This window comes from Perissodus microlepis, chromosome 3 (genome assembly GCF_051167445.1).
Source record: "Perissodus microlepis isolate ML-2025 ecotype Zambia chromosome 3, ASM5116744v1, whole genome shotgun sequence".
NCBI classification, from domain to species: domain Eukaryota; kingdom Metazoa; phylum Chordata; class Actinopteri; order Cichliformes; family Cichlidae; genus Perissodus; species Perissodus microlepis.
The window spans coordinates 33266976-33279680 of record NC_140463.1 but is presented as its reverse complement, the minus strand read 5'-3'; the positions used below and the strand labels follow the sequence as shown (position 1 = coordinate 33279680).

Sequence of the window (12705 nt, the reverse complement as noted above, 5' to 3'; positions counted from 1 at the left end):
ATTTCCCTCCTATTAAGATCTTCATTACTTTAAATAAATAAATAAAAAGCCCAGAATTTATAAAAAAAAACAAAGGAAAACATGAAAACGAAAATTATCTGAAAATTGTAAAAAAAAAAAAAAAAAAAAAAAAAAATGAAAGTAAATATATTTATTTATTTTTGAAACTTTATCTTTTCTTCTTAACTTTATCTTATAAGGGATTTTTTAAACGCCATCATTAATCATGTTTTCTTGTAGTTTTTATACTTGAATGAAAATAAGCCGGAGCTTCGTTATTATTATTATTTTATCATCGATGCTGTTTTAAGTGAACGTGTTGGCAGCCAGCTTGCATTCCTGCCTGGGTTGAATGCATATCCCGGGGCTCCGGGATCAAGCCGGGACATGCAAGTATTCCCAACAAATACCTCTCAAGTCCCTCCACTTTGTATTCTTCCTCTTTATTTTTTTTATGTGCCTCAGTTTCAACTTCTTAAAAAAAGAAAAGAGAAAAACTCGGTGACAGTTTAGAAATAAGCAGAGAGCAGCCAGCCGATCATTAACACGATCGGAGCCTGCGGTGTTCAGTTTTACGAGCGGTCTGAGCGGAGGGAAGGTCACTGCTTGTTGGCAGTGAACTCCTGAAATGGGCGTGGAGTTGCGCTCAACAGTCGGAAACAGTCGAGTGTGTAAAACCAAGAAAGAAAGAAAAAGAAAAGAAAAAGAAAAGGAGTCAACAGAGACTCAGAGAGGCGCTAATATGAGAGAAAGCGGACGCAGCCGGTGCGCTAAGGTGAGCAGCTTTCCTCCTCTTTGTAAAGCAGAGCGGTTAGTGTAGTGTTGCGTTTACGGTTAGAAAAAAAAAAGAAAAACCCAGAAACGTGGGAACCGAACTGAAAATAAATAAATAAATAAACAAAGTCCGTTTTAGTTTTTAATGCGCTCCCACAGGAAGTGTGGGTACAGATTTTTACATGTTGCACTGCGTGTAACGAGAAGGCGGACTGCCTCGCTCAGACCTGACGTGTTGCGTTATGTCGTAGTGGTGTGTAACGCACTTTGTGCGTGCGTGTGTGTGTGTGTGTCACAAAAAAGTCCTGAAAGTGTCTACACGTAGTCGCACGTGCGAGCCTCCGGTACCGCTCGCGCTCAGTGAAAGCATACTCCCGGCTCTTAACCTAAACGAATATCCTCATATGTGGCTCTTATTTTTCTTAGAAACAAAAATAAGGTAAAAAAAAAAATCTGGTAATTCTTTGTTTTACATTCATCAGGTCCCAATCAGCCCAAATATCAAAGAGAAATTAAAAATGAATGCCGTGGAAGAGTTCGGGTCTTAGGAGGTTAATACGGACAGCTGAGTGTTACATTTTGCTAGTGCTTTATCTTCGTCTACTAAAAAACCAAAAAACACACCGCTGAAACAGTGAAGGTGACAGCAGAGGCTGGTTAAAACATGGTAAAGGTTTGCGGGTATTTTCTGTGTGAAAACAGGAAGGGTTTGAGATTTTGGACGATGATTTGGACTTTGTTCAAAGTGGGCTGGCTGAGAGGATGTGCACATATTATGAGGTAGGTTGTGTGTGCATGCATGGGCGTGCGTCCTCTCTGACTCACTGCCTGCACTGTATAACCATACCTGTGGTATGGGTGAAGTTGCTGGCTTGTGGGTGACACACACACCCACACAGACATACAACCATCTTGTGTTGGCAGCCATTTATTTTGTAGACACCCACGCTAAAAAGTATAACTCTATTATGTCTACACAGCTTTATGTGCCTTTGTGGCATGTGTGAGCTGTTTGTCTGTCTGCTGAACTTCTCCTTTTTTTGCCCTTTGCTATTGATCTGCACACCCTGATCTAACGTTCCACACTCCGGGCAGCAGCTGTGGATCAAAACTCCCATATCCTGCCTGTAATAATGTTTGCTTGCTTAACTGCGTGTGTGTGTGTGCCTTTTTATAGGTTGAAGTTTGTGTGTGGATGTGGAGCAGGTCAGGTCAAATGTGCTGGCAAGCTTCACAGAGTGCGAGCCACTACAGATCCCTGGGTGGTGCTGAGGCTTCCCAGTCCTCAGAAGGGCTACTCCACAGACTCTATCGATCCCTGTTATGAGGACAATACTGTCAAATATGATGTGGGACTGTGGAACAGTGGACTGTGCCACTGCCTGCATCTTCTCTGCTGATATCACACCAGAGGCTCATATCACTCTCGTGATAAAAGCGATAAGAGAATCAGTTTCCGTTTGTGTTAATTTCATCAGCGTCTTGTTTTATAAATGACAAACACATGCAGTAACCCCCCCCTCCACAAAAAGCCTGTTTACTTAAAAGCAGAAGTAACACTTCAGGTTGCCTGTGTGCTGCCGAGTTGCAACTTAAGAGGAGAAGTAGTCATGACAAGAGGTTGTTGATGTATCTTCCTGTGTGTGTTTGTGTGTAAGATAGAGAACTAGCAGTGAGAGACCAGTTGTGCCACTTAGTTCGTCAGCCCTTCACTCTTAAGACTTGCTGGTGTCAGGATGCGGACGCTTAAAAGTAGCCCGCCATTAGAAGGGTTATGATATGTTGGCTTTGAGCTGTGGTGCCTGGATTCTTAAACACAGTTGAGGTAAGTGCTCTGTAAAGGCTGTGCCATAGGGCCAGGCTGTGACGGTGTACAGTGTTTCCTCATAGCTCTTGCTGTTTCCTGCTGCTTCATCCAGGAGCATTGCAGATGTGTTTCGTGTTATTTTGGCTGCATATAAGTATTCTCACCGTGACTTTAAAGAAGATATATTTAGTCACCTTTATCGCTTGTTAAGGCGGTCAGTGCCACCCTCAAAAGATCAAAAACTCCCACGGTCATCTTTTAGTTAGGTTTTTTGTGTACCCAGGTCAGATATAGGGTGAGGTTCACAGAGGGCCCGTTGCTTTGTTTAGTTGTGCAATGATTCTTTTTATATGCTTCTGTGCAGCTATTTTTTTTACCTCTCTTGTTGCCGTCATTTGCTTTTATTTTGAGTTTGCATTGGCCCCAAAAACCCCACCATACGTAAAGGAGGATCTGACTACTACAATAATGTGAGCAATATGTAGAGAAATATCATCATATCCTGAGAAATTTATTGTAACTCACTTCAGGGACCACATTAATGGGGAAGTGAAAATCTGATATCGTGAAATTCAGTTGTAATTGATTTGGAGGGTAAGATTGATGGCCGGCCACTCTATCATTGGATGTTTTTTGTTGTGAGGCGATTGTTTTGGTTATTTTATTGTTTTATTTTGCAGTTTTAGCCGTCTCCGTCTTTGAAAATTCACCTTGGTAAATAACTATAAAGCACAACTGAAAGTGTGAAGTTAAAGGAACTGATAGTTAGATTGGTGCATATTACATGTGATCTTGCACTATTTTCTGTAAATGGCGATTGAAAATCATTTCTCTGTGCAGAGCAGACGCGCGTGTCTTCGCAAATATTTAATTTCCGGTTGCAAAATTGCCTGACCTTATTGATCTTTTAATCTAATTCTCAATAAGAAGTGAGTGCTAGTATCTTTCAAAAATATTGATCTCTTTCTTAAACTGGGTCATGTTTCCATAGCCAGAATTGTTTAACACCATCAAACTGAACACTTAAAAAATTCTCTGTAAGTTAAATCCGTTATAGGTTTGGGAAATTGCAGCTTGTTGCAAAGAACCTAACTTTATATGTTAAATACTGTATGATTTTGGAACTTGTCTTGTCTGTGGATTGCTTTACCTGTCATTTATTTTTCTCTCTTTTTGTTTTTACCTACAGAGTAAAGCTGGCCTTCTCCACCTTTTAAAAGTCTCCCCAATGTGGCAAACGTGGGTTTAGAGGATGATGTTTGCAGCTCCAGAGCCCAGCCAAGAGATCGTGGAGTGGCTCTCCAGCCTCCGCTTGTCTCACTATGCCCCGTTTTTCCATCAGGGAGGTTATAAATCTCTGGAAGACTGCATGGACCTGACAGAAGAGAGTCTTCTTGAGCTCAAAGTGCTGCCGACAGGCCACCGTAGACGCATCCTCCGGAGTCTGGAGGCACTGGGGTTCAAGCAGCTGAGTGGAGGGGAAGATGAAAGTGAAGAGGATGGAGCAAAGAACTTGAGGGAGCCAGTGCCATACCCAAGACATATCTTTCTGAAAGATAGAACGAGGGGGGCATCATGTCAGCAACCAAAGGAAAAGAGCAATCACGATTTGGAAGCGAGTCAGAGTTTACCTCCAGGAGCAGGACTGGGAGAAAAAGCTGAAAACCTTCCAAGGAGCAGTTACCTCGTCCCGCCTCGACCAGCCCCACGTAACCCCAAGAACATTCAGAAATCTGCACAGACCTGCCTGCCTGCTTCCGCGTGTTCCAACAGCAGCAGCGAGTCCCTCTCCGCTTCTGAAATACCAGATCGAGAGATTACTACAGAAGATCTGTTGCATGGCACGAACTCCATCGCCTGTTCTGGTGACGATGGGGGTTTTCAAGGTGAAATGGTTGAAAACTCAATTTATGAGGGGCCGCCCAATTTAAATCCTCCTGTTGGTCAGAGGCTTAGTCGCTCCTACAAACTCAGGCACCGGCCTGTTCCTGAAATCCCAAATCCAACCACGGTGCCACTTCAGGACAGGTACTGCAGTTAAGTTCATTTGGTGTTTGTTTGACATTTTGGGAAATAGGCTCACATGAGTTGGATACAATACGAACATGTTGTTGTTAATTATAGAATTAATAAGCAAAAAAGGCTTTAAAAAAGATGGAAAAAATCAAAACACATATAAGAAAACTGTATAAATGGATTATAAGTAGTCGATTAGCTTTGTTGTTTACTCTGCATTTGTGGTAAGATAAGCAGTTGGTAGCAGTAGTTTGAATATTTATGTTACAGATATGTAATTAAAGCCTCACCAATTCACTGCTGGGGAAGTGTTAGCTATTTGCTCATTTGTTGGTGTCACCATTTATAACAGCGAATACATAAAGAATAAAGTAAATAAGATGATTAATGCAACTGAAAGAACATAAATAATAATATAATGTGATCCTAACTGAGACGGAGCCCAGCCAACGTGTACCTGTTTCAATCTTTTAAAGGCCAGGAAATCTCCAAATTGGCAGTTGGATGCTCTGTGCTAGCTGTAGCTTGTTAGCTTTTGGTATAGGCTTTATGTTTACCCTACGTTGGTAACAAAAAAGATACTACTTGTTGGTTTGCTTGTGTTAATAGGAAGGTTTTGAACATCTGTACAGAGTGAAGCTAACTATTTCCATTTCTTTAAATTCTTTTCTCGGCTTAGTCATCGACAGGATGTAGCTAAGCTAGCTGTTGCTGCTAGGGATCGCTTCGTGTCTAAACTCAGACTCTGTGAATGTAATCATAGTTTTTATTTAACTATTTCCTGAAACATCTAACATCTTTATAAAGGAGTGTGCTTTATGTATTTTATTTAGTTTCAGTTTTTGTCTCTGGCAGTATCTTCATATTCTCTGCATGGCCACGAGTGGTACACATCAATCTTCTTACGCTCAGCAAGGAGTACATTTTCAAGTCAATTCCCCCAAATGTTGAACGATTCATATAAGCAGAAAGTTTGACTTTATAAAAGTTTAGGAGCAGTTTTTGGGTCCAAATCAAACGAGTACAAATAACAAAGGCAAAAACACTTGGAGAGATGTGTTTTCATGCTGCCGTGCTAGGAATTAATGCAAAGGCAAATCTTTTTCTCATTGTTTTCAGATTTACACTGATGGAGAACCCGAGGCCTCTAATTTCATGTTCAAATCTGCAATCCGCGCGCATTAATATCTCTCTCACTGATGTACTTTTAAACTGTGAAACTAACTTTCAGACTTCCACATCTCTTTTTCTAACGGCCTTTACGTTAACATGGTGTCACAGATTTTCCCACGTGCTGCTATGCCGGTTCTAATCCACTGATTTTTTTTCTCTCTCCCTCTTCCTCCTCAGCGCACCGCCATCGCAAACAACCAGCCCTGAACACCTAACCGGCTCCGATGGTCCCACCGGTGCAAACGGCATACAGAAAGGTACACACAGTCTTTCAGCTGCATCCGCTTTATCTCTGCCATGAATATTTCATTCCACAGTAGAGGCAGCAGCGGTGCTGTTGTTTGCCCGGATGAAAGTAGGGAGAGGAGATGAGGGGTAGTGCGTAGGTGGGGTGAGGGTGTTCAGAGGCTGGTGTCGTGGGAAACGCCGGCACCCCCCTTTTCAAGAGGTGATCTCACAGGGAATATGCTCTCTCACATCTTGTCCCTCAGCGAGACCCTGGTGTGTATTTCTGTCACAGTGCTCTCCAAAGTTTTTTAGAAGTTGTTCAAGTTTGCTAACAGCACACAGACTTGTAGTACAACCATTACAAATATGTTTTTGAATCCGTCCCAGCCCTGTTTATTGGACCTAGTCGGCCCCGCCACCTGAAGTAGATGCACTCTCTCAGGATTATGTGATGCTCTTCCATGATGACAGTCTGTACAAATATGTGGTAAACACCCTTGAACGTGTCAGTCTTTTTGGGACCATATGTGACCACATGGTAACATCGCCCCTCGCAGCGAATCAACAGATTTCTGTCTGCGTTTTTTGACATTTCCTTTACGCTCTTTTCTTGTTCTGCATGCCTTTACCGCAGCAGTCTCCTGGCGGTCTTGTTTTTCCAACGTCTTCTCGGTATGGAACAAGGCAGGGAGTGAGACTTGAGAGAAAGGCACGACAGTGAAGTGGGTTGGGAGGAACGAGCAGGGGAAGGATGCAAAGCAGGCTGAGAGAGACGGAGGAAGAGAGGGAGCCGAGACGGTCCCAGAGCAGGGAAACAGGGAGCTCGACTAGCAAGTAAAAAAACTCCCTGCACAGCAAGGCCTAGCAAGGCGTTATTTGACATATCATTTTACCCGAGCATATTTGAAGAGTTTATGCCGAGATGAGAAACAAGCAGTGCAGTCTCACAGAATGATTGTTGCATTAAATCAAAACTTGCTACTGGAGGCTGGCAGAATTTTAATTAACACCTTCTCTCCTCCTCTCGAATTTTAAAATCTCATTAAGGACGCAGTTTTCTGGCTAGTGCTTTTCTATCAGCTCTACAGCATCACAGCAGACTGTTCTGGGTCTTCACTAATTTGAATTAAAAAAGTATCACTTTATTAGTTACACCTTGATACTACTATGTTGGACCACCTTCTGAACTCTTTTTCCAAAAAGACAGCCTACCTCGCTCCCTTAACAATGAATTTGACAGTAGGGCTGCCACAAACAATTATTATAATAGTCGACTAGTCACCGATTATTTTTGCGATTAGTCGACTAATCACATCATGCATCCGTTGGACATAAATCGTACAGCTTATTGCACCAGCATGCATCTGCTCTCATATAACTATCATTAGCTTACAGCTTGAAGTGTTTAAGGTATGTGCTAACTAAAAATAAAGACAAAATGATAGTTTATTAAACTTTTAATGAATTTTGCAGATTGTCTCAGTGGAGTTTAATAAACTCAGCCGTCTGCTCCTTGCTATCTAAAATATAACAGGACACTGGAGTATATTCTCGAACATCTCACACTTCTGATAATCAGTTTTCTGTTTGACGTTTATTCAGCTATGTAAAAACTATAACTTTAATCTCAGCCGAACCGATTTACTCAGGAACAAATAAAACACTGAAAAAAGCCAAACAATAACGTTTTTAAGTTATCTAAGTGACTTATATATATCATGTTTAACCTGAGTAGCGAAAGACCGCGGGGGTTTGAAAATGATTTGCTGTTCTCGCTGGCTCTAGTGAGCCTTGAACCCCGGCTAGCTATCGAGCTGCTGGGTAACAGACGTCTCCGAAAACGTTGGAGCACTTTTACAAATATGTGGTGTCTTGATAAACCGAGCAGATATTTGAAGTTTACACAGCTACATTCTCGCCTGAAAATGTTAAAAGTTTATTTTGTGACCTAGAAAGAGTAATAAAAGTAATATTAAAACTAAGTAGCTGCCGCCATTGTTGGAAACTGGAATTGGCTGAGCCGTGCTATGAATTCTGGGATAGGTTGGGCCATACGCCCGACCCATCCTTCAAATCTGGGGAAAAGTAGGATGCATTTGTCGGCTGCATTTGCAGAAGTCTTAGAATTTGGACAAACTTTGTCGCGTCGCTGTAACGCAATCGGCCTACAAATGCACCCTCCGAAGGATGCGGCCCCTGAATTTGGACACAGCTACGATACCGGAGTTGCTTCTTCTTCTTTGGGGTTTTTACGGCAGCTGGCATCCTTGTACATGCAGTGCTGCCATCTTCTGTTTCAGTCCATTATTACTCTCTTAATTCCTACTACTTATTCCTGCGTCTTTCAGGATCTTACAAGGCTTTAAACGACGCGTCGACTATTAAATATGTCGTCGACGTAATCATGACTAGTCGACTAATCGTGGCAGCCCTATTTAACATATATGTATATATCAATAAAGACATGGTTTGGCGACCATCTGGGCTTTTCAAAGGATAGCTGCATAGGCAGAGACCACCCTCACTCATTTCTGACCCAGTCAGTTTATTCTATAAGAAGGCCTAAAATATATCAGAAATCTCTCAATTCAGAAAAGAGCTTCAAGGGTTACTCATCGTTGGCTTATAGAGGCATAAAAAGTTACGTTTTCATGGGATAGATTCACCAAGGTGCTGGAGATTTTGGTGCATATTGACATGATATCAATATGACAGTTATCAGGATGCGAATCTTCTGGTCAACCACACCCCAAAGTTGCTCTATTGGATTGAAATTCATTGACTGAGGAGGCCATTTGAGTATGGTGAACTCATCGTTAGGTTCAAGAAACCAGTTTGAGATGATCTGAGCTTTGTGACGTGGTGTGTTATCCTGCTGGAAGCAGTCATCAGAAGATGGGTTCACTGTAGTCATAAAAGGATGGACATGGTCAGCAACAATACTCAGGTTGGGGTTTAAATGATGCTCATTTGGTACTAAGTTGCCGAAAATGTGACAAGAAAACATCGCGCACAACATTACACCACCAGCTGCCTGAGCTGCCGATACAAGGCAGGATGGATTCATGCTTTTATGTTGTTTACGCCAAATTCTGATACTACCATCTGAATGTCACAGCAGAAATCATGTGTTGATCTTGCTGTGTTGACCAAATACTAAAACTAAGGACGTACTCTTTTTACTCTTTACACTTTTTTATTATTATTTTTTGTTTCAACACTTGAATTAGTTTTAGCTCACTTTAATAACCTTGGTGTCAAACTACTGCACTTGTTTCATTTTGATGGTGATTGATAAATAAATAATCCTCAGTGTCTTATGGTACAAAGACAACTCCGTTTAGTCGTCTTTTTGTGTTTTCATCGCCTTCGCTTCAGTGTATATATCTCTTGAACGCCTTGATGGAACTTCTTTAAAGTTGGCACACACATTCACTTGGATGCGAGGGCTTTTCATTTGAAGTGATTACTTGAAGTGCTGAGTTTGTATTGTGGCGAGTAGGCGTGAGTTATTCTGTGCTGGCAAAAAAATAGAAGAAAAAAGGAAGCACTGCGTGGCTCTGATGGCTGAGCTGACAGGTGTTCTTCAGTTGGGCAGGTAGAAGTACAAAGAACAAAATTCAGGAAAACTAGAAGCTGTGTGGTTCATGCGTAACTATAGAAAACTACTGAGGCACTCTGTCTTTGTGTAAAACGGTACTTTAAGTTTGTTTTCCGAGCAAATTGGCAAGAAAGAAGCAGACTAACACATATCCTCTGAGTTTTCATTGGGATCTGTGTTGATTCAGTGATGCCGAGAGTTTTTTTTTGCTTTATTTACCTTCACATTAGATTAGCGATGCTGGTGACCGTCGCCGTGTTGGTAATGCTCTGGTCGCGCAGACAAACCAAAGCAATCGCCCTTATCAGATTAAAAGCATAATGCAGTAGCTTGACCAGACGTAAACACGACTAACTGTACTCATCAGACGATAGCAGATAAAAGCACGCTTATAATACACTGATGCTGCAGATAAAATCACATCTGCTTCGAACAGTTAGCATGCTTACCGTGATGCAGTTTAAATGCTAATTTGCTGATGTACAACTGGTGTAATGCATGAATGGAAATCTATCACATTTTTATGTAACTCAGAGATGCTGACGATTAAAAAAATGCACACAAGAAAGCTTGATGTGTAAAATGAAGATGAGTATGTGCACACACTAGCTGCTATTTCTAAGTCAGCTATCAAGTTATTCATCATGCAGCCTCCTTTGAGCTGTACTGAATCAGCTTGAGGACGACAGTCAGCTGGGTTTGATCTCATTAAAGGCTTGTTCAAGGAAATTAACTTGCAGGCTGTGACTTAAGTTTACACCACAGGATTGCTCACCAGTGTGATGGTGGGACAACAGCATCAGAGCAGAGAGTGTCAAAAGTCAAATTGTTATTCTAAGTAGAGAGGGGCTCTCCAAGTGTGAAACCATTGTTGCACTGAAGGTTTCCAAAAACACTCTGCACAAACTGCATCAGTTGTATCAGGCAGACCAAATGTGAGAGCGTGCTCTTGGAGGATCAGTACATTAGGCTTTGCTTGCTGAAAGATAAAGAATCATACAGAATTTGTTAAATACATAACGCCACACTCCAGCCTGCAGAAATCCTGGTAAACACTAGGCTGTCTAGCAGAGGTCTCAGAGGATGAGCGGCGGTCTGTAAACCACTTCTTAAGGCTGGGAGGGGGGGGGGAGGGAGGGAACGAGGCCAAACTCTGGGGGTGGGATAAGACACGCCAGCTTTTCGCAGAGGATGAAAAGTTCCTGTTTACTGAGAATCCGTGTTTGGGATTTGTGGCACTAACAGAAGAGTGTATGAATTTTCCTTTGTACAAAACTGTGAGATTGGGCTGTCACAGTGTGAACCTGCTGACTCGCAATATGAAGACTGCAGTTTCTGTGTGTTCAACCGTAAATGAGAACAATGTCTTGAAGTGTAATTAAAAGCTACGTTGTGACACCTGCAAAATTCTGTGTCCTTTAAATTAAAATCTTTACTTATAAACACAGTTAAACCATCTTGCACTGCAGCAGAAGAGGAAATGAATCATGTAGTTTACAAGCTGATTCCCAAAATTAAAATATGCATTTAAAAAAGCCAAAATTTCTCAGTTTCAGCAAGTGGAAGCCACATTTCATCAAAGTAAAACTAGTATTATTGCGTTTTACTTTAAATTAAATTTAGGAGTTTTTTCCATAAATTTAATATGAGAATTTCCATGTACTTTTTTGTACTTTTTCCTAAATATATAATTTAAGAATGTGTATTTTTAATTCATCCAGAAAACCTGTATTATTTATGTGTATTTGTCATTTATAACAAGTCAAACAGGGAAACAGCTGACCTGCTAGACAAACAACCAAAACTACAAAGGTTAATACCCTGTACTGAAACAGTGGCCACATTGATGCACTACTGTAATAAGTGCTGGACATGTATATGCATCCATTTGCCTCCAGAACCTGCTTTGTGGCACAGACTCAACAGGGTGCTAGAAACATTTCTCTGAGATTTTGGTTCATGCTACCATGATAGTGTCACACAGTTGCCACAGATTTGTCAGCTACACATCCATGATGGGAATATCCCGTTCCACCACATCCCAAAGGTGCTCTATTGGATTGAGAACTGGCTGTTCTCAAATGGCCTCCACTCACTGATTGAGTGATGGTCACTCTCAAGAGATGATTTGGACTTTGAGACATAGCGTGTAATGCTACTGGAAACAGCCATCGGAAGATGGGTACCCTCCAATCAGCAGCAATACTCAGGAGTTTAAGTTACTGTTGCCTTTCTGTTGGCTTGAAGCAGTCTGACTGTTCTTAACTTACCTTCCCCTAACAAGGCACTAGATACTTTCTCTATTTTGGACCATTCTCTGTAAACCCTCGAGTGAACATGGGTGATATAGCCTCAAGCTTATAGTTCAAGAAAACTCAGAATAACAGTGGTATATACTTCTAAGTGTAAGTAAATAAAGGAGATTTTTCATCCTTTTCCATCAAGCTCCTGTCAATGATGGCACACTTCTTAATTTGACGTTTTAAACCTATTGAAACAAGGTGCCAACAGCAGCAACGTTATAGTACAGTGGTAATGACCCAGCATAAGTTAGACATAAGCACAAAAGCAGCCTAGGCAGATTTTTAATTTAGTGTAAGAATATCTAAAGTAAGTTGGCATAGTAATTCATTAGCAGCTGCACAACATTTTCACATAATGAAACATAAATATGTTTTCTGCCTGGGATGTTGAGCCTTGGGTCGAGTTTTTTGACCAGCTGCTTAAAGCCCATTTGCGCTTTCTGTCATATGGCGTGCAGCTAGCAAGGTTATGTGATTGGATTACATTTGGGTCGCACATCAGCAGCTGCATCACCAGTATCTCCTCCTTCACAGCCCGGATTTACTCGACTGTGTGTCTTTACCTCAAGTGGTGAAACGTGTTAGTTGTTTCAAAGCAAAAGCGGTTTTCTTTCATATTTTGAAGAGGCAGACACACGACTCTCGTTCTCAGACACACCCACACTTTTCTCATAAATGCCCACACTACGTAATGTAAATACAATATAAATGCATCGCAAAAATATTGCTATGTTATTTAAATTTACATTGGTATTATTGTGAATGATATGATATGGTACAGCGTAGGGCTGCTCGATTATGGC

At 41.4% G+C, this 12705-nt stretch overlaps 1 protein-coding gene across 4 annotated transcripts in view; it reads left to right on the top strand.

Annotated features, from left to right (window-relative positions):
- Positions 1-12705, top strand: part of arap2 (ArfGAP with RhoGAP domain, ankyrin repeat and PH domain 2) — a 171445-nt gene that overhangs the window by 2747 nt on the left and 155993 nt on the right. For 2 of the 4 annotated variants that reach the window (XM_084924106.1, XM_084924103.1), the window contains exons 1-3: positions 536-775; positions 3771-4609; positions 5948-6027. In XM_084924106.1, coding sequence (XP_084780232.1) covers positions 3834-4609; positions 5948-6027 — 856 coding nt within the window. In that variant the 5' untranslated portion in view covers positions 536-775; positions 3771-3833. Of the gene's footprint in view, positions 1-535; positions 776-2376; positions 2600-3770; positions 4610-5947; positions 6028-12705 lie in introns of those variants that run through there. The other 2 variants (XM_084924104.1, XM_084924105.1) reach the window with 2 other exon arrangements.